This window comes from Drosophila sechellia, chromosome 3R, assembly GCF_004382195.2.
Source record: "Drosophila sechellia strain sech25 chromosome 3R, ASM438219v1, whole genome shotgun sequence".
NCBI lineage: Eukaryota > Metazoa > Arthropoda > Insecta > Diptera > Drosophilidae > Drosophila > Drosophila sechellia.
In genome coordinates, this window is record NC_045952.1 from 25794547 (window position 1) to 25822503 (window position 27957).

The following is a 27957-nucleotide window of genomic DNA, read 5'->3' on the forward strand; positions in this document are numbered from 1 at the left end:
AAATTAAGTTCAGCTGCTAATCTCATTCAAAACTAAATTCCAACTGGAATAATTTCAGTTTCTCACGGGCAATTTTTGAAAAGTCTCATTAAAAACGAATATATTTTAAGTACGCCACTGAACTCGAAAGAGAATATTCCATACGAAATTTCTGCTAGACATTGTCTACATTTCTTGAAATGAATGAAATAAGAGGCTATCTATAAAGACTCATCCAATGAATATGTGCAAATGACCTTTAGATGATACGTCACAATGAGACGACACAATTATATGAGCCATTTTGTATTGCTATTTATTGGAATAGTTTAATCATATTTATTTAATAATTTTATTAGAAATAAAATATAAAACTGGCTGTAACCAGTTAGAAGTGCTAATGTGAATGAACATTTACGCCCACGATACGAACAAGTTATTTCAATTTATGGACGATATATTCCACATGGCTACTAGAAACTAGTTTAGCACATGATGTTTGAAACATTAGATAAGCAATATTTTTCCATTTCGTCACCATTTAGCCAGAGGCACGTGAGTTGCGCGTCCATCGATGTGCCGAAGGTTATAAATATCCACTAATTGATTAGTCATACATGGGGGTATATCGTGAAATTGGGGGCTTTCTCGCCTCTCGTGCGTTGAGTAGTTTGTGGAATGACGTCGATTTTTGCGGGTATATATGTATTTATATGCGGTGGGTATACAAGTACAATAGATTAAGCTGTGTGCTTCGTATTTGAAGATATGAGTTTCCATTGTTGATTTCCTATGGCTGCAGCAGCAGCGCCACGCCCCCCAGAATCCATCGCGAGGGGCGTTCGCGAGTCTTAAGGTTAAAGGTCCACACGTAGGTATTGCCCCGCGACCTAAAAGCACCAGTCAATTAGAAGTCGGTGTGGACAAAGGAGACTGGGGTGCATCTTGGGGAATGTCACCCACCTGGTCTTGTACAAAGGACACTCGTAGACGCGCTGCAGCTCCTGCTTCTCCTGGACAATGGACTTGATGTAGATGACGGGCATGGCGCAGAGCATCTCTTTGGGCCGCAGGGCCACAATGGAGTTCAGCTGGCAGTCCCAGCTGGCGCCATCCATGTACAGGTCGTGGACAAAGGCGCCCTCCATGGGCGGCAGGCTATTCGAAGGATGTGCCAGGAGAGGGGCAAGCAAAGATGCAGTTTAAAATCGTATAGATACATAAATCTTGAAGGGATTAGTAGGGATTTAAGCTGTTCTATATTTATCATCTATATAAAACTTAATTTTTAGTTTCTTGGAAAATTAAAAAGCCAGAATAAGCAACTTACGTGACGTCGTCCTTCTGCTTCTTGGTGACATCGCAGCTTATGAGCATCCTGTCCAGCGGCAAGTCGTGTTTCCGGGCACTCTCCTGCATGATGGCGGTGAGGAAACTCTGCGGATTAAAGAGTCCACCCAGCCAGATGGCGCAGGGCAACTTGAAATCGTTGAGCCAACCGGCCAGCTCCTTGATGCGATGCAGCAGATCCGCAAACCAGGATTGCAGGCCCAACATGCTGGGATAGGCCAGTCGGGCCCATGCAGCCGGCACATGGTCATAAAATATAGCATGATCCAGTCGCTCCATCTCCTGGGTAATGGTGAGTTCGCCCCTCAATCCCAGCATCAGTTCACGCAGGGATCGCTTGATTTCCCTGATCAGAGCGTTCATCCTTTCGCATTCTTGGAGGGCCACCACCACGAAGGGCGTCTTGCGTTCCACGCGATTGAGCAGAGCCTGCAGATTGAACTCATCCTGCAGCTTGTCCAGGAAGTCGTCGATCATGATCTTGACCAGCTCCTCGCGCGGTGCTCCGCAATGGGAGCTCAGTTCCGACTCCCGCGGCTGCAGCTCGAAAATGGTGCGCAGCAGCTGCTCGGATGCGGTGGTCAGGAAGCCAATCTCCGCATTCGGATGCAGGCCATAAAGCAGGGGACTCTCCTCCGGCAGCATTTCCGTAATGTACGAGTGATAGCCCTCGAAGTCGAGATTCGGCGGTGCCGGAAAACCGGGACACAGCTCAAAGTCACCGTCTATGAGATCCTGCTGCAGGAGCTCCTCCAGATAGGTCTGGCACAGCCGGCGGTCCCAGTCATCGGTAATGTGACCACCGTACATGATCTCCCCAAAGAGATAGCGCAGATCCTCCCACGGAATCCGATTGCTACCCTCCAGATAGTTGTGCAGGACATTGGACGAGATGGTCAGGTCACCAATGTTGAAGGGGTACACCTTGTTCCAGCCCTGTGGTCCAAACTTGCGCCTTTCACCGGCCACCGCATGAAAGTAACAGAGGGCGAACAGGATTGACTTAAACTCCGCCTCCTGGGTGCACGTTTCCAAGGCATCCTGCGAGAAGTTGTCCCACGCCTTGTGCAGATTGGCTGCCATTCCAGATGGAGGTTCATTAACCACCTGGACATTAAACTTTGATTTATCTAGCTGAATAGGATACGGAAAAATATGTACCTTCAACGAGGACTCAAGGATGCCCTGTGGAATCACGTGGTACTGTGGATCCGGAGCAGGTTCTGCGCTGATGAACAGACGGAAATTGGACTCCCCCTTCGACTCGCTCTGCAGCACAATCCGTTCGATTAGCTTCTCCAGCGTGGGCAGCCAGTTAACCACCAGGTGAATATTTTGCAGGATGACCCACTGCTGACCGGATTCCAGAGCACCTATTATCGCCTGCTCGGCCAGCGGCTCCTGTCCCTGGCCCAGTGAGATGTTGACCAGCGTATCGGACTCCGAATGAAAGCCCTGTCGCTTGCCATAACGCTCCACATCCCTAATGGGATCCACACCCGGTGAAAGGATAAAGAACGCCGGTGTGGCAGCATTCAGCTCCTGAAAGATGGCTCCAAAGGGCGGCGTTTGGATCTCGGCATACGATCGACCCATCGTCTGCTCCACAAACTGCCGCATGGCGTAGGTCATGCGATCCGGCCTGAGTGACCGTATGATGCACAATTTCTGGAGCGGAGTGCGGTGCTTCCATTCGCCGGGAAACTGCTCTCGTTCGGGAGTATCGCTGGCCATGAATTTGCGCCAGCGCTTCGTGTAGTTCTCCATGTCCTTGTCAATACCGTAGAAATGTTCGATCAGGGTCAGGGATTTAATGCCGCCCCAGGCGCTCCGACCCACGAAATCCAAGGGCGACAAGGTAGTGGGATCGTGGGGGAATCTCAGCAGAAAGTCCGTCTCATCTTTGGCCACCTGCTCGGCGGCTATGAGGATGCGAAGGGTCATGTGCGAGGTGAAGGTCAGCTTGTCCGCCTCGAAGAGACCGCGCAACGTATAGCGATAAGTCTGCAAGGTAATGGATTCCACGAGGTGGAACACCCGCTTCTCGTAGTTCTTGGATTCGGCGGCCATGGCAATAGCTTGCCGGAATACGTTCATAAAGGACTTCAGCGAGAACTTGTAGATCGGATTAATGCGACTCAGATCGGTGAGTACGAAGTACAATATAGCCGCTCTCTTTGCAGCCGATCGGTATATATTCCGGGTATCATCGATCTGCAGAGTCGTAACCCTGGCCTCCCGCACCTTCGCTTCGATTTCGTCCACGGTTCGCTTGGTGTTCTCCAAATTGATTACCAAGGCGTGATCGTCCAGGACATTTTCACCCGATGATGCCAGTCTGGCCAGCAGCTCATCCTCGAGAGCCTTTAGGGATATCTTAAATTTGTTCTGCTGCACGGTGACCTCTGTTTTCATCTGCTCCAGATCCGGCCTCTCAATCTTGACCACCTCGGCCAGTAGCTGTTCCTCTAGACCATCTGGCGTGACCGTAAAGTTGATCAAGGTGGTCTGCGCCTGCATTTCCGGTTTGTAGTGCGGATTGGCCATTTTGGTGTGCAGGATGAGCCGGAAGCTGGCATGGAACTCGATCTCCTTGTCGCCGATGCGCAGATAGCGTCCTTTCTTGATCAGTGCCCGGCTGAGCAGGGGCTCCAGAACCGTATCCATTGATTCCTCAATCTGCTCGATGAGCACCGTGTCCCCCTGTGAGATGCTCTTCTCAAGAGCCTCCAGGAAGCCCTTCTGGCGCAGGCGCAGCACCACCAGGGCGGTTCCAAAGCGATTTTTGATCCACTTGATGCCCTGCCTGGAGATGATATCTAGATTTTGGGAACATAGTTGGTAATGCCTACACTTACAGTTGGGGATCAATCATCAGCGGCCATCTGGTGGAGTATTGCAATATGGTGGCATTCTCCGTCGACATTCGGTCCATGGGCAGACCCTCGTTGTTCCAGGCGGCTATCTGGGCGTCGTCCGAGAATAGGGCCAGGGTATCCACGCCCTCGGTGTGCGGTATGTGGGGCTATTCACCCGAAATGAAACGAAGTTTAACCTCCTGCAACCGTGGCAAAGTGAAAGTGCGAACTCACATCGATTTTGCGAAAGTTGGGCAGCCACATCTTGTGCTGCAGTTCCTCACGATAGCGGCGCGTGAAGCAGCCCACGTACGACAGGAACGAGGAAATTAGCAGGATATCTCCGGGCAGGGTACCAATCTTGGCCAGCAGGCTACGGATGAAATAAAGGGATGGGGGGCGAGACAAGTGTAAGTGGTATCCCCTGCTCTTGATGATAACAAATCGTATAAATTACAGTAGCAGCAGGAAGCTTAAGGTTGCACCATCACCCGACTTCCGCTGCAGCCTGCCTCTTCGCCTCCTTCGCTGCATTTAAATTTAAATGAGGGGAAATTGAAAAAATAATGATGTCGGAGGAGGAGGAGGAAGTAGGAGGAGTTGTTGTTCCTGCCTTTGTTGCTGACATTCCCAACCAAGCTGGATGATGATGGGTGGGCTCACAGGCGTTGGGTGAGCTCTAGCTGCAGATGCAGCTGAAGTGGTTGCATAAATTATCGGAAATTGCTGCATGCCAACTCTTATTGAAATATTTGAGCTTATTATGTCAAAGCTGCTGCCTGGCAAAGGGCAGACTCCTCGCAGGACAACTTTTTGTAGTGCTTGCTTAAGCTATTTTCAATTAGTAAGCCCCAGTGGCCACCACTCTGCTCCGCCAGACGTCTCTGCTAAAAACTGAAAACGACAATGATTTATGCTCATTTATAAGCACATTCATATGTTTAAAAGAGTCACACGAGTAATGCTTTGTAATTGAATAATCTGATAATTGCTGGAGGATCAGAGACATCTGCGATAGAAGGGTCCTAAAATGATATCAAAAATGCTTGATTTAAACCCCTCGCTGTGAATTTATATGCACGCCACTGCCTGCCATTTTCATTTGTGTGTGTGTGTGGCATAATTGTTTTTTGCTGAAAATATTGTGTTGAATTTTGTTGAAATACCTGTCAGGTGACATAAGAGCATTCTCATTTAGAGCGGATAGTATTTTTCGAAGGCAGCACGACCAACTATGCCAACAGCTCCAACAATAACAACAATAAGTTGGCAAACAAATGCGAGTATCCTGCAGGAGGATCCCTTTAAATGTGTGTGTGCGTGTGTAATGTCATTGTCAAATATGCAGAAATTTATATGCAAGTCAGAGCAGCTTACACACACATACACACACACCTGTCCGAAAAAGGCAGCCCATCGCCACCCACCACCCACCGAAGGTACAAACAATTTGCCGTAGCGGGTCAAATAATATTTTCATAAATATTTGAACAATTCTCACTGGCAAAGTCCAGAATCGAGGCTGTTGCTCCTTTGCCAGCAATGCATTCAATTTCCAAGGATCGCCCAGGCTCACACCTACACATACACACACACACACAGTTGGGAAATTTTTCATTTTTCGTAATTCCATACGTATTTCATATGCATTTATATTCGGACCCGGATCCCTCGGCGATTTAGCTGCTGACGCAGCCCATTTTGTATGGGTTGTTCAGCTGTTCAGTTGTTCAGTTGGTCAGTTTGTGGGCGGACTCTGCAGTTGTTTAGGTGCGAAAAATGTAGTACTTTGCCCACCCGAAAACACCCAAAACCCACACCATCATCATCATCATCATCAGCATCGATGGACGCCCTTTACGGATTTTTTTTTGGCTTGCACGCGCACTCAATTGAATTTCAATGAATGCAACCAGTCGTCAATGGGCAGCCAAAGGTGTCGGAGTGCTCTGCGTGTTGTACGAATGTTTGAATGTTTGAATGCACGAATGTTCGAATGTACGAATGTTTGAATGTTCGAATGCTATATTGCCATTGACATCTATATGAATTTGATTAAGTTTTTGCCCAATGCTTATTGCATGTGGCCTGATGGTTTATATAATTGATAGTTGGGGCGCCCCACTGCTTTTTGGATCCTTTGGGCTTTGAATGAAAATTCAGGATATTCATGACCCCAAAACGGTTGCGTTTTCATTAGTTTCGCCATTCAGGTGCCATTAAATCGTAACGTTTTTGGCACAAGTTTGGTGATTACTGATAATTTTGGCCCTTTGAATCGGCAAAGATAAACCATATTTTGTGGAAATGGTGTTGGCACCTGGCGATGGCTTTGATAGGAATATTGCCACGAGCTCTGCTTTTGCCTTGCATGTTTTTCCATTAAATTTGGTAATTTTTGATTTTGACCGAGATCAAACAGAATTCTCATTGAACTGGCAACGTAATATATCGGACCAACATTATCTAGTAACATTATTAACTAACAACTTGGTTGTTGTCACCAGTTTTTTTTCAGTTAATTAGAAATAATTATATAAAAGTCACATGAGCTAACAAATGAATGCAAACCGCAAAAAGTAAAAAGATCTTTAACTAAATGCACATATGAAATATTTTGTGTTTTTGGGTTGTAGCCAAAAGTTGTGAAATATTTTATAAAAAAGAAAGCAAATTAGTATTTCTGCTTTTTGTGACTTTGAAGAATATGAAGTTTCCGTTCAAAGATTTGATTACTTATTTATTTTCTGCCTGACTCGATTGCTAATAAATAATAGTAGTGATGATTTAACTAAATGCAGAATATTTTTCAATCGTTTCATACATATTTCACAAGGAAGTTCAGCTGTAAAAGTAAATTATCCCTATGACACGCATGATGACATGTTGCATACCTTAAGGCGCTTGGATATATCATGTACATTTCATGGGCTGCATCAGTTTACACCCCAACAGCCTAGCAAGGAAGCTAGGAACTGCAGCTGTGGTCAATGCTGACCCTCGGACTAGAGTCAAAAGAAGACTCAAGCGACACCACCCTCATGACCTCCCTGACCTGGTTTTGACCTAGAAAGTCTTAGTTTTAAAAATTCATTAGAATAATCAAATAAATAGTAATTATTATGTTATATCAACTATTATAATTCTCCCTATCATTTTTAGGATTAAAAATCTGTTAGTCTTAAGTAACCAAGACATATTGTAAAATAAAATAATTTAAGCAGATCAAATTAAGTTGCCGCATGGGTAACAGTGCGTTGATCAAATAATAAAAACATCATCGTTCAAATACTGAAAAAAAAAAAAAAGGTCTGCATCAGTGATTCCCAAGGGTAGATGCACAAAGCCCACGTTTCCATCACCCATGTCCTTGGAAATCCTAATAGGCTTTGCCTCCTGCTCACACGCTGCCTGCCACGTTTCTTCGGGTTTCGTCCCTTTCGCCATAACCACCCACCATTGTGGCAACTTTAACACTTGTCAACTGCAATTGTTGGCTTGTTAGGCAGGTGCCTGGCACCTTGGCTCGATATTTTCGTGGCTCACATCATCGGAGCTGCACGGAGCAGCACCAAGCAGCACGAGAAGGAGCTGCAACAGATGGGATTAGCGACAGCCCAGCACAACCCACTTGGTATGACAAGTTTGCATACCCCTATTTGGAGTACGTGCCTCCGGCGTGGAGCTGCTTAAATGCATTTCGGTTAACTGCCAATGATTTTTGCAAATTGCCGTCACTCCTGGCGGTTCATTGCCTTCCGACGAGTGCGCAATCGAGTGAATGAGCCGGGTTCGGGGACCCCGGAGCACTCTGCGCCAAATGGGAGCGGATAAATAAAATTTATGGACCTTTATTGCCGCCATGGCCCGCCAGTGAGCGGAGTTCTCATGCACTTTGGGAAAAAGAAAGTAATGACAGGGGAGTATTTAATTGGCTATTGCTCTATGAAAGCTTTTTCAACATTAACTGGTGATATTAGCAATAAACGTTTATAAACAAAAGGTTTAGGGCAAGTAAGTGATTTCCCAGCATAAAACTTAATAAGAACACTCTTTTATGACTTTCCTAACTTAAGCTACTTAATCGATATATACTTTTTTTCAGTGCAAAACCACTTCTCCACCCCGTCGTCAAGTGGCTGGCGAAGCAATTACAGCCATGGCGAACGCACACAGAATGTAAATTAAATTTAATAATTGATTACGCATAAATGCAGTGCTATAACCAAACGCCCGCAACCACATGGCCGAAGGACTCACCTCTGGACGGACTCCTTCCAGCGGACATTCTCGTTGGCCAGCCCATTGACCAGCCGATGGGCCAGGTCGATGGTAAAGGCGGTCTTGTCCGCCTCCCGTTGGCACCTCTGCTTCTCGCCCACCGCGTTCTCGAACTCGGCCTGGATCTCGGCCAGCTTGGCCTCCAGATTATTGATCTTGGCCTTGAGGTACTGCAGCCGCTCCCTGGCCTCCAGCAGCTCCTGATGGGAGTCTTGTAGAGCCTGCTGCTTGGGTCCCACGATTAGGAAGACCTGGTGATAGCGGTGTAGATTGATCACCCAGGCACATAGACCAGCGGCAGCCACCGATTTTTGCACCACCTTATCGGGATTGAACTCGGGATCCTGAAGGTAATATCAATTGAAATATAGTTTAAATGGTAAAATCATATGTTGCCCCACCTTTAGATACTCTTGCAGCGTCTCAATGATATTAGGATGTATGTTATCCTTGTTGTAGTTGAGCAGATCGTTGAGGAACTGGTCCACGCGCACCATCATCAACTTGGATGCCTTCCAGCTGCGATCCCTCGGAATCTTACCATTACTGGCCAGCAGAACCATGACGGCGGCACAGACATTCACCACCGCTTTGGGTGGCGACCCAAAGGACTTGAGTTCGGTGAGATTGTTCTTGTTTAGGGTATTCAGAGCTGCTTGGGCGGCCACCAAGGCGGGTTCCGCCTGACGCAGATCCTCCTCGCACATCTTGGTTTTGATCGACACATCCTCCTCGATGATACGGACTCGCTTTTCCTCCTCCGATGCGATGTACCTTTCCCGCTTCACCTTCTCACTTTCGGCACTAACGATCACAATCAGTTTGTCGGCCGCCGCGTTTTTGGCCGCCAATTGAACCTCCTGGATGGCCAGTTGGTGCTGCGTGTGGAATTAGAAAATCCGCTGAATTGCGTCAATTGAAACTCAAAGCCAAAATCAAAGTGAGCTGAAAACTTTTACGCCTGGCGAAAATAATTAAAGCCCCGGCACGATGGCTCAATATTTACGCAGAGCAACTTTGGCGCACAAATTGGGGGCACAGCCACACAAATACAAGTGAATTGAGGAAGTGATGAGAGGAATCGGTAGGTTATATAATGATTTTAAGACTTGGCTAAACCGAAATGAGCAAGATATCAAGCAAATTTACTTTTCAAAAGTATATTCTAAAATGAATCTATTGCCTTTAAGTTCTTTTAAAAATAAACACTGCTTAGAAATTCCTTTCAATGTCGAAGATATGCTTTTTTTACCCATTCCTATACCATTTCTACAGGTGAACCCCATCACTAGAAGGGCAGAAGCGCTGTAAAACAGTAGTGAAAACTAGGGAAAATGAAGCGGCTTTTGTTCGAGGGAAACGAATTCAATTAATTCAATTAGTTTAAATAACATTTGGCCTGCTCCCTCCACCGCCATCGCAGTCGACTGGATGTTGTTTAGCGGCGAGGAGTACGATACGAAATAAACGTGATGCCGCTGGGCCACCACTGCGTATACGCGACGTAACCGGAAACGGCGTTAAAAACTCAAAGAATGGCAGCGACCTTCCGCCTCTCCGGTTTCCGCCATTGATGTTGCCTGGAGTTGGACAAGTGGACAGCAGATTTGCTGCAACAACAATTCAATTAAGCGCACTAATTGAATGGCGAACGCTTCGCCACCGGATCGAATGGCAGTGTACCATTTAAAGCCGATGCCCAATGATGATCGATTTTGCGGGCACCCTGCGTTCGTGTTTAATTAATATTTGATAGCAGACAGACACAATTTTTAACTCTGCCGAGATTGTAATACTTTTTATTTGTATTTTTTGTTGGCATCCAGGCAGGAGGTATTATTTGAAGGCACACGCACACACATTCGTGTGCGCAATCTGCTGTGTGAGCAGAGTGGAAAATAAGTCGCCTGAATCTCAAATGAGCAATTAATTTGATTTCGATGAGATTCTTGAGCTCTGAACATTAAGGGATCAATATACAATGTGGTTCATTACCGATTTTGCTGTACTTTACGCGTTCGTTTATGTAAAACATACTTAATAATATCAATAATATCAACTTATAATGAAATCCTTTATATCATTTATATGATGAATTTTCATCCCCAATCCAAATTGATGTCACAGTGTATTAGCACCCGCGAACCGGATTCACCGCATGCACATTTCATTCTCATATGCCATATGGACGCCGTGCCGCATTCGCCGGTCGTCCACTCCATCATTTACTCACCTTCAGCGTGTCCACCTGACGGGCGCACTCCGCCAGCTTGGACATTCCGCTCTGCAGACGAGCGATGCGTTCGGCGAACTCGCCATTTTTGTCCACCAACAGTTTGCGGTAGAGGAAAATGTATTCCAGAAAAGTTTTCGGGGTCGTGTAGTTGTAGCGTTTTTCATTCTGCAGATAAATTCTCGATATCTGATTCACGGTGCCGTGGACGTAAGCCATAAAGCAACCGATGGGCGGCACCAGAGCGGGCTGTGTGGAAATTTCGGTTGGGCGAAACGGAAAGAGCACATGGATCAGGTCAGTCGGCACTCGTCCTGGTTGCCAGGACTTAAACTGTCCGGCCTGACGGTTTGCAGTTGTAAATTGCGCCCGACAGACGCATAAATAAGAGAACGGGCTACCAGTGCACTCGAAAAATTAGAGCCCGGCACATTTTAAAAACCAACTTAAAAGTGATTTTCTAGTATTTTATACCAAGTCACACTTACCTCCAGAATACCGCTGATTTCGTTGAGGAACTTCTGGGAAACGGATTCCAGGGCACTTTTGGGCCACTCATGGAACCAGTCAATGGCCGTGCGACTAATGATGGCCGGGAATTTTCGGGCCCGAACCCGTAAAGTTTGGCCGACCGGCGAGAAACAGAGCACCACTTTGAGCAGCCGCCTTACCTTCTCCACAAAATAGCGCCAGCAGTTCTCCTTGGTGTCCAGCGTACCGCTCTGTTTCACCTCGTTGCGGATGCCATTTGTGATGGTGTCCAGTTGGTCGTCGTTGAAGAGCTCGGGAATTTCACCGGATGCCAGTAGATCATTAATCAGCATCAGTATGGACTCGTCGGGAATCTGTGCATCCGAGATGAGAAACACGGAGGCCAGATTTTTGAGGCCCACCTTCATGTAAAGGTTGCCGATTTCCTCACGCATATCGAGCAGTCCGAATCCTCGCTTGATTTGGATTTGGGATACATTCAAGGACGATATAAAGGCCGCCAGACGGGCCAAAGTTTGCTTTCCGGAACCTCCGACTCCAATAAGAAGGGCATTTCCCCGGGGACTCTCCAAGATGCGATTGATTCTGTCAATAATGAAATAAAAATATATTAAATAAATCGAATAAACTATGTTTTGCTTACCGGCAAACGTGTATCATGGCATCCTCGAAGAGAACGAGGTTCATGTAGCCCACCACCTCGTTGTAACTTGCTTGTGCCTCAATTAGCAATTGGTACAAGGAGTCCCAGCTCTTCAGTGGCATATACTTCTGGTCCACCAGCGATTGAGCAAAGTGGCTATATATCAGCGGCTCGGCAAACACAAAATCCTCATCAAAGTCCTCGAAGTCCTTCTTGAAAATGTCTCGTATGGACGACTTGAACGACTTGATGTCGTAGGGATCCACCAAGCGATCGTGGTAGACGCGAAAGGCCTCGTGCACGTAAAGCCTCATCAGTTCAGAGGGTCTGCTACATATGGTGCCGCCAAAACCGGATGCACCACCACCACCCGCCGATGCCGGAGCACCCATGCTATTCATCAATCCCTGATAGATTCCCGTGAGATCCCGCAGATTGAACAGATAGTGGAACTTGAGGGCGGTGGGCAGAAAGGCATATTCCACACGACGGTGCAAGGCAATGCCCACTCGCACCAGTAGGCTACCAATGGACCGAATCTCTTTGGTAAATCCTTGGATTGGACTCTCCAAGTGACTGCTCAGGATGCTGCCATAGATGTGATGCAGTGTATCCTCGCCCGGCGGTGCCACAGAAAAGACACAAAAGTGCCTCTGCAAACGTGGATCGATGGTAAAGGAGCCGGCTGTAGGATTCATGCAGGCTGCGAACTGACAGTGCCGGATGTCCTTTAGCTGCAGACGCTGGCGGTCGTACCTGGTCGGGAGATGACTCTGAATCATTAACCACAGCCGGCACACTGGCGTAAACTCACCATTGCCTGTAGTCCATGAACTGCCGCATTATCGTGTGCGGCTGAACTGTGCCGTAGGCATCCACCTCCGGCATGTTCAAATCGTTGACAAAGTAGATGAGCCTGCGCTTCGGTCCACTTGGAGCATAGCAGCGTCCCGACTTCTTCTCCAGCGGTCGGTCGAGCATCTTCTGGAATATCTCCGAGCTGGTGTAGAAGTTGAAGTGCGTGGCCTGCACGGTGGTCAGCAGTGGCGTGGCTGAGGAGGATGCCTTGCGGCGCACAACTCCGCCTCCTGCTGGATTCCCCGACTGCTGCTGATGGCTGTCACCAGCTGTTGCCGCCGACACGGCCACTTCGAGCAGCTCCTGGTCGTTGGCATACTGACCGAACAGCTCCCGGAAGATGGCACCTTTGCCGCAACCGGAGTTGCCCACCAGCATGCAAGCCAGGTTGCGGTCGATGAGCAACTTAAGGAAGTAGGCCAGTCGAATGGTCTCCGCAGTGGAAATCAGTACATTCTATTTGGTAAGTACGGATTATAAGGTACTTCTATCCCCAGTACATTACAAAATAATATTTATTACCTGCAAGGGAGTCTCTGAATCAATTTGCCCCTCCAGGGACTGATGGGCGGCCAACTCAGACCAAGGCTGAAACTTTAGTGTCTGCACATTTAGTTGATAATCAAAGACAGTGCCTTGGCTGGGCAACTTGATGTCCTTGAACTCGCCAATCCACCACTTGTGGAACTCGCGATGCCAGTCGATGATTACATCCTGACTTAGAGCCGAACCAAAACTCCAAACGGTAGCGTACACAAAGATCGTTTCCAGCGCCAAGACCATCGCCTCATGGGACAGCTCGCCGTGATGCAGACTGTGCGGATTTGCTGCTCCTCCGGCTGCAGTTCCTCGCCCTCGACCATCCGCATTTCCTTCATCGCTGTCCAAGAGGCACTCCAGCAAGTGGCAGGTCATCTGGATCATGGCCATGTCCGTGATGGGAGTAATGCGCCGGAAGTCGCGTTGCCGCTGCATCAGGCAGGGAAAGTACTTCTCAAAAAGGGTGGTGAGGATGCCCCTCTCAATCATGTCCACCCTAGTTTCCAGCCAGGAGGATACGTAGCTAATGAAAGAAAAAGGCAAGGATTGTAAAAAATGTAAAAAATAATATAAAAATCTGTTGGCATTCCAATTAATTCGGTTGTCCAATTAATTTGGTTGTATATTTTATTGCATATTGTAAAAATTGAAAATAACGGTGTTAAACCGTTTTTTAAGTATTTATATATTTTTTACAATGCCAGACTATTTTGGATTACTCACGGCGACCAGCCCAAATCCTGCGGATTGATGTACAAAATGCCCGCGCGGGAAACAGTGGCTGGAGTCGCTGCTTTTAGGTGTCCCACCTCGAAGAGGAGACGCATCTCGCGCTTCAGAGATATCCTCTCATTGCTGGCCAGGGTCAAAATCTTGTTGTCGTCCATCAGCGTGTTAAGACTCTCGATCCACATGGGGTCAATGTCGCCGTCGAGGACTATCCACTTGGGATTGCCAGGTGGCATGTTGGCCTGCTCCCTCATAATGGAGGAGAACAAGCCATCCTTCCACTCCCTCGTCGTGGGATTAACGATGCCGAAGAGCTCATCATTGGACAAAGCTTTCGGATTGAGGACATGACACACGGGCTTCAGCTTCTGGATGCGATAGGTCTCTCGTAGGGTTTGCCAGATCTTAGTCTTTCCAGTGCCCGCATTGCCCACTATGAAAACCGAGTGTCGCACATCGAGGAGCTCCTGCAGTTGCACCACCTTCATGAGGAATCCCTCCTCCGGCTGCAGTTTAATTTCATTCACCGCCCTCCGGATGGTTTTCTCGAACTCAAAGACCCGCTTGCGTGGGACATCCAGAGCCGGGAAGAGGTCACCGATGAGACCCATAAATATGGGCACATCCTCCGTGACAATCTTGGGTATGTTGAAGTCGCGCAGCGCTCGCATCAGGACCTGATCCTCCGGCCGACTGTGGTCATCCCGCTTGAGGGTGCCCGCCACAACCAGGACGGACTTAATGGCCCGCAGACCCCAATCGTAGTGATCCTGCTTGGACAACAGCTCCTTGCACAGCGTGTACAGGGTGATAAATTTGCGGGCCAGCAGACGGGCATCCTGGAAGCCTTCGGCCATTAGCATAATCTCACAAATCAAGGCGAAGTCCGGCACAATCATGGCGCATGGCCGGAACAGGGTCTTCAGGTTCTCCGGCAGCTCAGTTCGGCCGGCGTAGCCGGGATTCATGGTGATAAAAATTCCGACCGACGGCTCCAGCGAAATGCGCTCGCCCATAAAGATAAATTGGGTTTTATGCATCTGTAAACAAGGAAGAGGAGAAGGAGCAGTAGAGGACAGGACACTACCGGACTGCGAGGTCCTGGTAGAGCAATCAATGCAGAACGGTGCAGGATGGCGAAACAGAGGAAAGGTGACTGAAATCAATTTGCAAGCGGGCGGCGTACCTTTATCGCCTCCTGTATGGTCTTCACCTGGACGGCAACCACGGACAGGACCTCCACGCAGATGCGATTGAACTCGTCAAAGCAGCCCCAGGCTCCCGTCTGGGCGAGTCCTTTGTAAATGTTGCCACAAGATTTGTAGTCCATTTGCTCCGAGCAGTTGAAGACATAAACCATTACGCCCAGGGCGCGTCCCAGGTCCTTGGTGGTTTCCGTTTTCCCCGTTCCAGCCGGCCCAGCGGTCGCTCCGGCCAATCGCAATCGCAGGGACTGGAAAGAAGCCCAGAGATATTCGTTGGTAGAGGTGGCATATGTAAATTGGTAGCTACATTTATTTTCCACTAACGAGTTGTTTAATTTGCTGCAGGCGGCGATGAATACTGCTCCGCACAAACTGATGCGATGCGGTTTTGTGCAATCACCTGGTTATGCTGCATTCAATTTAAACGTATTTCTCAATTGTCGAGAATGGCTGCCTGAAGGATGTTATGTTCTTGACTTGGAAATAGGGCGTTTACTGAAGATACTGCAAGATATTCTGAGCTACGCAGATGGATTGCAACATATATTGCCTATACGGATTTTTTACCTCATCAATAGGTGTTTTTTCTTTGAAAGTAATTATAGTAACCAATGTGTATTTATTAAAACTATCCTAATTGAGATGAGCTGCGACATGTTGGATATAGCATAACTGAATGCAATGAGAAGTGCTCTTGATGCCAATGATTCGGAAATATGATATTTATTGTAATGTGAAATATGAACATGATTGCATTTGACATGTGTGATTGGATTTCCCTCGATGTTAGTTTTCACACCTTAATTTTGTGAAACTTTCCGACACATTTTTAACAATATGATTCGCGGGTGTCAATGATATAACATCTGATATGGCAGCAGTCGTGCATGAAATATTCGACTGTCAATGCAATAATCTGCGCTTATTGCACACGCAAATTCACTTAATTTATTGAATTTCCGCCCTTTCTCATTCTTGTCACTCACAGCTATCAGTGGGTTTTTGTCTCAACTGGCTTTAACTAGCTGCTGGTTTTAATATATTCAAGCCACGGGACATTGGCTTTCAATTATTCAATGCCGGGCTATGGACTTTACATTTGTAGCGGATTTCCGCTGCTAAATCCATTAACGCCCCCTGGCAGGCGTTGAAAAGGTTTATATTTAATTCAGGACTCGTTAGAAAGGATTTGCAAGTTATTTGCCTTTATTCAATTAGAATTGCGTATACGCCACGTGGTTTCCGTTTCACTTACCTGCGTCAAGGTGATATAACAACGATCCGTTAGCGGGGTAATGACTAGTCGGGAGGTATTTCCCAGATACTCGTAGGCATACCGAAACTCCGCATCGCAAATGTTTGCGAAGCAATCCTCATCGCCTCCTCCACAACTTATGGCCGTGCTGGCCCGGCCACTGGAGCTACCCGCCTGGTCATCGTCCCATCTGTGGCGCAGTTGGCTCTGCCACTGGAAGGCCAGCGAGTTGTCCACCTTGGAGGCTATGATCTTGCCCACAACATCGCGGGAATGCACATCGATCGTGCAGATGGTCATGATCTTCTGGCGATCCCCGGGCGACAGTTCGCCCAGCAGGAGATTGATCAAAGCGTTCAGCTGGGCAATCTGCCGCTTGTGCAGCTCCTTCATTACACCCTCGTAGCCCTCCTCCATGCAGCCAAAGGATCGGTTCACGTCCGCCGTCCAGCTGATTTGGCTGCAGCACAGCGCCACCTGGGCGGGCCAGTCGTAGAGCCAGAGTTCCCGCGGCTTCTCCCCAAAAACGCGCAGGGCACGTCGGAATAATTCGTGCAGGGTGCTCCTCATTTGCTGGATAATGGCCCTCAGCCACAATTCTACTCTTCCGCCGCAAACGATAAACGATGGTTGATCCGGATCGGAGGAAACGAAGGGCACATACTCATCGTTCTCCTTGGAGTGCATGCCCAAGGCATTCGGGGTATTGGTCTCGTACTGCAGCCGCAGGATGGAATCGAACAATTTGATTAGGTGTCGGTCAATCACCTGCGGATTGTTACCGTTGGACAAGATGTCCAGCAGATCGGCGGCGGAGATGAAGTAGAAGCGTGGAAAGGCCAATCTCTTGGTCTCCAGGTAATCATTTAGGGCCTTCTCGCAAACTGCCAGTCGATGTTGTAACTGCAGCAATTGGGCAAGGACATCCTCGTAGCGCAACACCACCTGCATGACCACTCGAACTTCCTGCACCTGTAGCAGAATCCTAAATCCTTAAATGTTCATTAATGTTCCATGTGATGACCCACCTTGGCTAGAAGTGCCGTAAAGTCCTCATCGATCCTCTCAAAGTTTGCCGCATCCGCTGGCAACTGGGCGCGTATATCCGCTGATCCGATAAAGATACATTCTAGGTAGATCCACTTGCGCTGCACCTCGAACCAGTTGACAATCAGAGTATCGATGCCTCCCAGGACTTTTTGCCAGTGGGTGAGCTTGTCCAGGAGGTACTCAATGTGCTTGGAAGTTGAGATATTCTGCAGCTGCATCTGGTTGTCGTCCAGGGTTTCGATAAGCTCCTCGGATACCTTCAGCAACTGTATATGTGGACGGGTGTGGTGCTGCTCCAGCTCGAATTCCAGGTGCGCCCACGTGGCCCTGATCTCGTCGAGCACTTTGGTCACCGTCATCTCCTTGATGGCACGGTCCACAGTGTTCTTGATGTCCTCCTCGTGATGCTGCAGCTGCAGGGTCAGCAGTTGGGCCAATCTTGTGGATTTGTTGCATTTGTACGACAGCTGCAGTGTGGAAAGCATATATTACGCACACGCCAAGTCGGTCTAATTATTTCGAAATTTGAATGCATTTCAATGGATTTATGGATGTCTCAAAAGTCAGGGGATTAATTCAATAGCAAAACACTGTGTTGTTTGTCACAAAAAAAAATTAAAAAATATTTTGTGCGGGCAATTTATAAGTTAGATAAGAATCATTAACATACCAAAAACTTTTTAGGACTAAGAAATTTGGTACTAATATTAAAATGGCTATATTTTTGTAGACTAGTGTAATTGATTGCTTTGAATGTCACTTAGAAGTTTGCTCGTTGCTCTCGGCACACAATATTAATCACACATTTCGACCGAATTTTGGCAAATTTAATTAACAGTACTGAGCTATGCTTTCCATCAGCCAATTGTTAGTTGTTAGTGCTATTATGTAATGGAGAGCAAACGCCCCATAAACTTGAGGAATGCCATTCAACAATGCACATAATCCGGAACCCAGGATGACCGATGCCTAGTGGCCGTTTTCTGATTGGACTTAGATGAGCAAATGCGATAACTACATTTTAATACATGATTCCGAATGAGGAAGACTGATTCGGTTTCGTATTACACTTCTGATTATGATTTACACTTACCAGCTCCTCCATGGAATGCTGTCCACTCAGCTGAGCACGAAGAGATAAGCGGGAATTTTGATTAGGTTTCAGTTATTTATGCGACCTGTGATCTGTGTGATTCAATCTAATTGCTGGGATAGTTTGAAAGATTCGCACTGCCCGTAATCAGTGCTCCTTTGTTTGGGCTAAAGCACAGGCCATCACCAGATGTGTCCATAACCTGTGACAGGCCCTGCAGATCCAGCTCCACCAGCTCCCGAGGTTTTCAGCTCGCTGTTTAACAACACATCACCTGCGCTAATGTGTTTGCCCAATGTGCGCCATTGTGACCGCCATGTAAACTGGGCACAAAGAGACATCAGCCGGCGGGCAGATTGCCGGCTCCATTGCTCCACTGTTGGCACGCTCAATCATTTGGAAAGACACACACACATCCCCAACCCCATTCGCCATTCCCATTGTGCTCACCTTTGTTAGCTGCATCAGCTCCATCCAGTGGCGCTCCGTAATTGCCGGATTCTGCAGCTCCGTGATGGCCCTTAGCGAGGCGACCAGTTCGCGGAGCACGCCCACTATGTGAACGTATGGCGCCCACTCGCGGATGCACTTGTCCAGGGTGCGCAGGTCGCGGGTGAACTTCTTGCACTCGTGCTCCATGTCATCGGTGTCGATGAGCAGCCAGGGCGTGGCGTGCCACGCCACGATGCACGACTCGATGACGCGCACAAAGTCCCACAATTGCTGCCGGCGATGGGTCAATTATTAGTTTTGCTGTGCTAACAAGGATATGGTTAAGACAACCCCATTTATAGCGCTAGCTTATGGAGCCACAAAGGCAGTTGGCTTAAAATTACATTAATATTGTTAAGTACTAAATGTTGCCAACCGATAACAGATTATATTTCCCATATAAATAAAATGGTTAAGTGCCCCATGTACCCACCTTGACCCTTCTCAGCTCCACCTCGCAGAACTGCAGGGTTGCAGGATCGGGTGGCTGGATGTCAAGAAGTCGGGCCCAGCGGGTGTAGAGGCGCTGCTGTCGGCGGAAGCGGTGCAACCGAAGGTAGACTTCATCGCAGACATCGTAGACTTGCGGGCAGGGCACGCGAAAGAACTGGAAGTAAGAACCAATTTATATATATAATGGAAGCCACATTTCATTCGCCACTCACGGGCATCTTTTGGAACTGCCGGGCATAGTGCTGCAGGTGGCAGGTGTGCAGGCCGATGAGAGCGGTCACTCGTTGTTGCTGGTGGAAGCGGGTGTCCTGCAGCGCCTCCTGCTTAACGGTGCTCGAGTGCTTCAGCTGCTGCCACTGTTGCGGCAACTGCTCAATTCCACGCAGCAGCTGCGGCTCGAACTCCACATTGTAGGACTTCAGTAGGCCCATGATCTCCTTGAGCGGCTTGAACACATTGTCCGCATAGGGTTCCCTCTCCCGAATCTCCGACATGATGGCCAGGACGCGGAGCAGGGTGGCGAAGTCCTGGCGAGCGATGTGCAGCTGGAGCGTCTCGTAGCCGCGAGCAATGAAGGCATTCAACTCCTGCAAATGGAGTGTTTCCCCCATTTAAAGTGAATTCCAAGTTCTTCGGGTGCGTCTCACCTTCAGAGTTCCCTGGACGTAGCGGAGTAGCCACTTCTTGCACATGTGTGACCACTTGCAGGCCAGATTGAGAAGTCCATACTTGAGGGGCTTGAGATCGAGGGCCAGCCATCCGTTGATGCACTCCCTGTTCTCGCACTGGTCAATGGCATCGTGCACTTCGTTGTAGTTCTCGATCTATGGAAAATGTGAATGTTTATGGAGTGACAACTTTCTTTGACTGGCCCTACCCTAATTTATTTGCTAATTTGCCACACATGGGTGTTTCTCGTATGGATAAGTCCCTATGTGCTGTGTATATATTACAGTGGGTTCTATCGCTGCCGTCGGTTTATTAAGAGCACCAGCTGCTTCAGAGGCAACACAATGGGTAGTCATAAATAAAATGCCGGCCAGTGATTTTTCGTGCCCTATGCCGGAAGTGGGGCATCACTGAACTTATGTCTGGGAAGATTCTATGTCAAAAATATGTTGAAAATCATCGTGTGGCATTACAGAAGAAATGAAGCTTTTGCTGGAATTTCAATATTAAAAACAAACTATTGATGGGAAATTATCTATTGAAACTCGTGCCTCTTTTATCTATACATTTGATAACTTTCAGGAAGTTAAGTTTGAAACCTTTTGTGCTTAAGATTAGACCATTTGCGGTTCGAGGCTTTCCTGCTGGCCACTTTCCCTCATCTTATTGGGCAACACCCAATTTCCCGCCATGTCCGTGCACTTTGACCATGATTTGTTGTTGCGTGTGTGTGTGCCTGTTGGGTAATTTATTGCATACTTTTCGGGGCGTTTGATAATTGTTTAAAGAAAATATTACGCATACGTCGGCGATTTGCCTGCTGTGCTGCAGGAAGTGGCTTCCAATTGCCCCCAGAACATAAGTCAACGACGCCATGTGGTGGTTAAGCAGTTGTTTGGTGTTTTGCTTTGTTTCGTTCGGGGATCCTGTGCCTTTTTTCGCTTATTTCCTTCTTGGCTCGGTCAGTTGCCACACATTTGACCCTAAATGGTTGGCATTTATCAAGCGTTATTGGTCTCAGGGGCTACATGGCGTAAATTGTGTGGCTGCCAATTGAGCGACCCAGTCTGCCTCCGTCTGTCCGTCCGCCTCCTCCTCCCACCAACCACTTCTTATCTGCTCCCAGAACTGGGGTGTGAGTGTCGCAGCCACTAAAGCTGTTGGCATTCGGCACCCCGGGGGCATTTCCTTTGCCTTTTCCGGCCTACCTCCTTTTTGAACGTCTCCATGATGGCATAGCCGCCGGCGCTGACGTGGTGCGTCTGCTCCCTGGCTGTTTGCATGCACGCGGCCAGCACCTCGCCGCTCTGCTGGGTCCACAGGAATGCATAGGCCTGGAATTTGGCAGCGTAAGCCGATGCCGCCGCCACCGTATCCGCCAGGGCATCGCGTATCGCCCTCTCGAGCATTTCCAGGCCATCGGCTGGGATGTGGAAAAGAAGAGGATGAAAGGAACTGAGATCTGAGCAAAACATGGAGCCATACTGTAACTAAAGAAGCCTGGTGGAATATGTAGAACTAAGCTGTGGTCTTTAACTCATAAAAATAAACTTATCAATAATTTATTGAATATAAAAGGGGAACAAAATATACGGAAGTATAGATATGCCCTGAAAAAGGGTATATCGCAATGCGACCACTTATCGGGGTGGCGAAATCCTTACCAGTGCATTCCATTTTTTGACTATACGCCTTGGCGGCAGCCAGCAGGTTGAATTGCACGGCCTGCGGCTTCGGATCTCCTTGCTCCTGCTCCAGCTCCAGCTCCTTGTTCTTCCTTTCCTGCAGTTCCTGTGCTCGGTCCTCTTTTGGCTCCCGCCTCAGCTCCTGTTCGTAGTCCACCGTCGCCGTGTCGTCGTCTTCATCATCCTCTGACGGGGCATTGTCAGCCACAATTCTTGGCATGCAGTCGCATGTCTGTTTTATATCGAGCAACAGCTGCTCCACAATTTGTTGAAAATTATTTTCCACACTTGCATCAAAGGCGGGCGAAAAGCGTATTTCCGTTTCCGTCAGTTCCAATTTTACTTCGAAGAGTGGAGCATCGTTGGCTGTGGGCGGTGCCCCACCAGCACCCGCTCCCGCCGTGGATGTCGCCTGTGGCGTTGTGATTTGCTGAAGGACTAACCTCGCCATGCCGGCTGAACAGCCAGGATCCACTGGTGGAGTTGTTGGCGTCGTCGTTGCTGTTGCTGTCATTTCTTTGTACAAATACTCTAAACTGAATTACACGGCGTATGAGTAATGTGAAAATTAAATTCAGTGTTCAGTTTGCTTTGCAGCTTATTTCGTTTGCAGGCTGAGCCAGCCACGCCCCCAATGTGCCCCCCTGCCCCATCCCCTCTTCATTTTTGGCCGACGTTGTCTGCATGCAATCACGAAAAGTGCCGCTAAGTGAAACATGCAATTGACGCATGAATGCTCGGCCCCCGGCAATTTGTTGTTGGCATTGTTTGCCCCCATATTGCTGCGGTCGCAAAGTGTGGTTGTTGCAGTTGCAATTCCAATTGCACTTGCAACTTGCAACTTGCACTTGCACCTGCAGGTGTCTTTCATTTTTGCGGTTGCAGTTGTGCGATTTCGTGCTCATTTACTTGATTAGTTCTGATGAGACATGAAAGGAGCTGCCAGCGTGCCGAAATGTAATGAAATAGTTGGCTGTCTGGTGAAGAAGTGCAATTGATTGGCGATGAGTGCTACTGACAATGATGATGATGATGATGGTAGTGGGAAATTCAAGTGCTAGTTCGGGTCGGGCTGCTTAAAAACCTTATTCTCATCGCCTCGCGGACTTCGCGGCAGATCAGCTCATCCACGCTGGCCAAATACTTGTTGTACTGCCGCCGCTGCTCCTCCGGAAATTCACGAACAAACTGCAACGAAGGCCATAGAGGATAATCATTTCAAATAACATAAGACAGAATACCTTAAAACCCTTCAAAGTGCTTAAAACCCACCTCCTGCACACTCAGATCCCTGGAGTACAGCTGAAACTCCTGCGACTCATAGTTGAAGAACAGACAGAAGTTGGCAATCAGCAGGCGATTGAGCAGCATCTTGGTCTCATCGCACTGCAGCAACCGCAGACGCACTCGGTCCTGCTGGTGGCGCAGATCAAGGAGATTGCGACCGTATAAGCTGCGCTGATGCAGTGGCTCCCGGCTCCAGCGACGCATGCTGGCCAGGATGGCATCCAGGTTGCCGTGCGATTGCTGCAGTCGGGCGAATAAGTCGCGACACTGCTCAAAAATGACCGCCACAAGTTGATCATCTGTTATTTAAATAAATTTCTGCAGCGATTCTCTTCAGTATATTGATTGCTCCTACCGTAGTTGCGCCATGTGAGTTGCCGACAGGCCACTTCCACGTGCTCGTCGATGGTCGCCAGGTCATTGCGAATTAATTGAAGCTCAGCTGCGGCACATTCTCCGGAGCGGATGCCATTGTAGAACTCACCAATCTTGATGAGCCGAATGCGACGTTCCCAATAGGCATCTCGGTGGCCATAGAGTGTGAGCAGTGGCTCCGGTAGCTGGAAGAGATCGCAGGATAAGCTGCCAGTAGCTTGGAGAGCCAACAAATATTTGGTTTCCTTTAGCAGGGTAAACAGCACTGGCGAGAAGTTCAGATGGAGCTGGCTAAGATCTTGAGATCGTGAGAGCACGGATTCATCAAGTCCCTGGACGATGAGCTTATCAACGCACTCATGCCATGTGGTCCAGATTTTCATTTGCAGATTACTCAGCTTGGTGGTCAGAATATTGCGACGCGAGAGCAGGGAATTCCACTGAATTGGCAGCGTCTGCAGCTCCGATTTCTCCTTCAATCTAATATTTTCAGTGTATATAACATAGCTTAGATGATTTCTTCGAGTGTACTTACAACTGCTCAACGAGTTGGCTTAACTCCTTCGCTCCAAATTCATCGCATCGACTTATATGCTGCTCCAGCCACATCATGGCATTCGCAATGGGTGGAAAGTTGTTGGCCAAAGGTAATGCGGCCAAGCCACGTATTTCGTAGCCCAGCAGCACCTCCCCCACGCTATCCTCCAGCTGCTCCATTTCAGTGTCGTAGATGAAGAGGATATGCGGCAGGACTCGGGCCAATTCCGGTCTCACAGCTTCGCGTTGCAGCAGGGAGCCAAACATCAAAGTCAGCCGGAGCAAGTGCATCCAGCTGTGACATTGTTCAAAGGCCTGCAGCAAAACTGTGGCCAGCTTCTGCTCCAGCAGCTGCATTCGGCTAAAGAAAAGGCTTTGCTCCCGTCGAAAGCATTTCCATTTGCTGGCCACCGTGGCGGTGAGATCGATGTCCACGTTGCTCCACTGCTCAAAGAGCACTTTAAACTCGCCGAAAATCTAGGGTAGAAAAATCGCACATTAAACTTATACCCAAGTTCTGAGCTCACCTCTCTGACGCGCTCAGTCAGTAGTTTGCCCCGCAATCCGCCCACTTCCAGCTTCTCCAGCTGCTGGAACTGCACCGCTGCCTCGAAAACCTGGCGCAGCTCCAACAGTTGGAGCGAGAAGCCGTCGAGTGTTTGGCCAAATACATCCTCGTGGCAGAAGCGCCACAACTGCTGCTGGTCATCTGGCGATGGAGATGAAGCCACCGCAGCTGCTCCTTCGGGAAGAGCGGGCAGAAGGATCTGGCTGCCGGCATAGCGCTCCTTGTAGTCCAGCATTCGTTGCCTGCGGAAGATTAGTTGAATATAATGGAGAATGGATTGCATACTATTCAAATTGTGCTAATGTTTAACGGAGATGAATGTTTTCAGTTTGTTTAATTTCTACACAAATCATGAATTGATTAAATAATTACTCTGGAAATGTTGCCAAATGATGCAATTTATGATAAAACATCACGTAAAGTAAAGCAATCTTACTTGAAAAGTTCCAGAACCTCGGTGGTTCGATTGATTTTCAGTAATCCCTCATCGGCATCGCCCTGGAATAGCAGCTGCAGCTCGAGATCCTCAGCGGCTCGATGTACCAGCATGTTGCAGATGCAGCGCAGCAGGACACTCATCCTCTGGGTGCTTCGATAGTATCTGGCATTGCTCCATACCAGATGCACGATGTGGACGAGTGGCGCCACCAAATCGTGACCATTGCTGAACTGAACCGAATTAAATGCGGCAGTCTGACGAAGCAGCGGCTGCAGCCAAAGGGACACATCCTGTGCCTCCAGCCAGGCTGCCACCAGTTTCCGGAAAGCGGTAGCATATGGCTCATAGTAAACCGACTCGATTCGCTCCAAAATCTGCGCCAGAGTCTTGTGCGTGGACTCTCGCAGCTGTTCGTAGATGTTCTGTAAGTTGAGCTTCCGGTTCGTCCAAAATCCAATCTCCTGGGCGGGCAGGGAAACCAGTGTTATGTACTTTGGCTGATGTCCGGGTGACTGGTTGGCCGAACCCAGTGGCTGGCACTCGGAGTGCTCCAAGACAATGTCGTGCATTTGGGTAGTCCAATTTATGAACATCTCCTCCAGTAGGTTTCGGAATTTAGGATCTAGCGCCGGTCTTAAGTGACTGTAAATATCAAGACTTCATTAAACATCGCAAAAGTTAAATTAAATATAGTTATTTTTTGTTAGATGTCCGCACTTTAAATTTTAGTACTCTAATTTGAAGTTTGGTTATACTCTACTTGTTCTTCAATGATTTAAAGTTCCCAAATTGGTTTTATTTCCAATTTTATTACAACTAACTTTGGTTCATGGCGAAAACTTGTGTAATGAGCGGAAACATTTATTGACCTAATTCGCAAAAAATTTGCACTTGACTTCCCCTTTTTATGTTGCCATTTGTTTTTAGCATTTTTCCGTAGTTAGTTTTCAATAGCTAACTGATACCAATCAAAATGGCTTGATGGTTTATTTTGATTTTTGCTTTCAATTTTGTCTTTATTGAATCGAATCGAACATTGTGAGTTGTTGGACCAAAAATCTCAAGCTTAATACACTTTAAAGGCTCTTGACGTGTGTACCGATGGCAATTTTGGCTAAATTCTGGACAATTTTCTTAACAATGCTGATGGCCAGCTCACGATTGCTATTTCTTTTAATAGTTGTAATTTAATTAAAAGCATTTGTACGATGGGAAAATAATCGAAGTACACCACCAGTTGTGTATGTATGACCAAGGGGCAAACAACTTGAATTTTCCCGGAATTGCTGGCTAAATAAATTTCGACCAATTCATGCGAAAAGTTATGCCAATGAAAATCAATTTGGTATCATGAATAAGCCTTTCTCTCTCTGGCCACATAAACAATACCAGATAGCTTCTGGGGCGACATCTTGCACTCCAAGGAGCTGGAGGCCAGGGCGGAACTCTAAGACAATGGCCATCCTCCGATGGCCGGAACTTACCCTTGACTCACGTGGGCAAACACTTCCTCGACGATTGTTGGCGAAACTAATAACGATAAAATTGTGCGATTGTTGGTTTTGCCCTTAATCTGTTGGGATAACAATAAAGTATATACAGACAGAATGTATACGTATCGCCCGTAGACACATGAAAAGTTTTGCGAATTAAGCGAAATACTTCCAAGACAATGGTCGGGAGTCGGAGTCGCTCCAAATGGGATCGGTTGGGCACGCGCCTCCTCCGTTCCCACTCGAAGCCTCCGCCCCACTGCACTCAATTAGATTAATTTGATGAGATACCGCAGCTGCCAGCTGCACTCAGGAAAAAATGTATCTTCTTAATGGGTGATATTTCCTCAAAGTTGTAAATACTAAATCATAATCGCGCTGCACTTAGAACTCAATTGAATAAAAATAAAATATAAATGATAATTTCCGGCTGTAAGCTCGACTTTTTCCTGAGTGCACCACCAGAATGACCCACCTCGGTCAGTGTGTTCCGCACTTCCTTGATGCGCGCCTGCATATCCTTGCGCACAATGGCGGGCCACTGACTTTGAGCCTGCTCCAGGAGCGGCTGCAGAACGTCGTCGAACAGCAGCGACATGGTCTCGATTTTGCTGTGCACCGGGAAGTCGCCGTACAGCACGCTCTCCGCAAAATTGGATGCCGTCAAGGGTCCGTCGGAAGTATTGCAGCGCACAAAGTAGGCGCACTTGCCACGTGGCACGCCGTCCAGAGTCGTGAAGCTGGAGGAGGCGGGCGGCAGCGGGATGAGCAGAGCACCGGGCGTGACAGACACCACGGCGGACACGGCGGCCGTAACTGTGGCCATCGCCTCATCTTCGGCGGGCAACATGGCGGATGGAACGGAGCCACGGGCACTCTGCACCGAATACGGCAGGTACAAGTCGCTGAGGCAGCTCCTGGGAACCAGATCTCCGCCAGGACTGAGAGTCATTACCAGGACGCGACTGTGGCCATGCTGCCACTCCACAACAATGCGCTGCACGCAAAGTGGTGAAAACAATGACAACTTGATTCACTTTCATAGTTTCAGATATTATTTAATGTACAATAATTTTTAAAGTTGGTGATGGTATTGTTTTTTCCTTGATTCCCGTTATTTCACCCCTGTGTTATAGTGGCAACTCACCCGCAGGTCATCGCAGGCCATCATTTTGGTCCATTTATCCGGCTTGAGGCGCATTGTGGTCGTTGTGTAGGCGGCCACCCGCTCTAACCTGGCATCGCTGTAGTCGCGCTGGACGCGCTGGCGACCGCTGGTGCTCCCGGCGGGCACGCCCTCCTCATCGCTGCTGGCCATTGCCGCCGCATCGGACATCGGTCAGAGGAATGCGTTGGTGGCAATCGACGGATACGTGTACCGGCGGCTGCGATG

At 48.1% G+C, this 27957-nt stretch overlaps 1 protein-coding gene across 3 annotated transcripts; it reads right to left on the reverse strand.

Moving 5' to 3' along the window:
* Positions 1–269: 269 nt before the first annotated feature.
* Positions 270–27900, reverse strand: LOC6617174 (dynein heavy chain 17, axonemal). Of its 3 annotated transcripts, XM_032720537.1 has the most exons (33): positions 27712–27900; positions 27040–27561; positions 26556–26644; positions 25069–25713; positions 24592–24874; positions 24063–24541; positions 23508–24007; positions 23138–23451; positions 22950–23053; positions 21845–22401; positions 21389–21603; positions 20159–20335; positions 19724–20098; positions 19492–19665; positions 19017–19289; positions 18567–18596; positions 17452–17940; positions 16424–17395; positions 15150–15416; positions 13958–15003; positions 13217–13757; positions 12651–13150; positions 11837–12592; positions 11190–11778; positions 10702–10950; positions 8870–9346; positions 8448–8812; positions 4422–4560; positions 4188–4354; positions 2491–4135; positions 1310–2436; positions 943–1137; positions 270–869 (listed from the first exon to the last, which is right to left on the reverse strand). In XM_032720537.1, the coding sequence occupies exons 1-33, from the start codon at positions 27898–27900 to the stop codon at positions 770–772; spliced, it is 14550 nt and encodes a 4849-aa protein (XP_032576428.1). In that variant the 3' UTR covers positions 270–769. The 3 variants fall into 3 exon arrangements, with proteins under 3 accessions (XP_032576428.1, XP_032576429.1, XP_032576430.1); XM_032720538.1 differs by lacking the exon at positions 270–869 and having other exon boundaries at positions 966–1205; XM_032720539.1 differs by lacking the exons at positions 270–869; positions 943–1137 and adding an exon at positions 1157–1249.
* Between the last annotated feature and the right edge of the window lie 57 nt (positions 27901–27957).

Excerpts from the sequence above, each read along its gene's own strand:
- LOC6617174 (XM_032720537.1), bottom strand. The coding sequence starts at position 27,900 with ATGTCCGATGCGGCGGCAATGGCCAGCAGCGATGAGGAGGGCGTGCCC. Across the intron at positions 18,597-19,016 it reads AGCTGATGCAGCTAACAAAG|CTGAGTGGACAGCATTCCAT; the intron begins GTGAGCACAATG and ends CTTCGTGCTCAG. Across the intron at positions 8,813-8,869 it reads CGCTGCAAGAGTATCTAAAG|GATCCCGAGTTCAATCCCGA; the intron begins GTGGGGCAACAT and ends TATTACCTTCAG.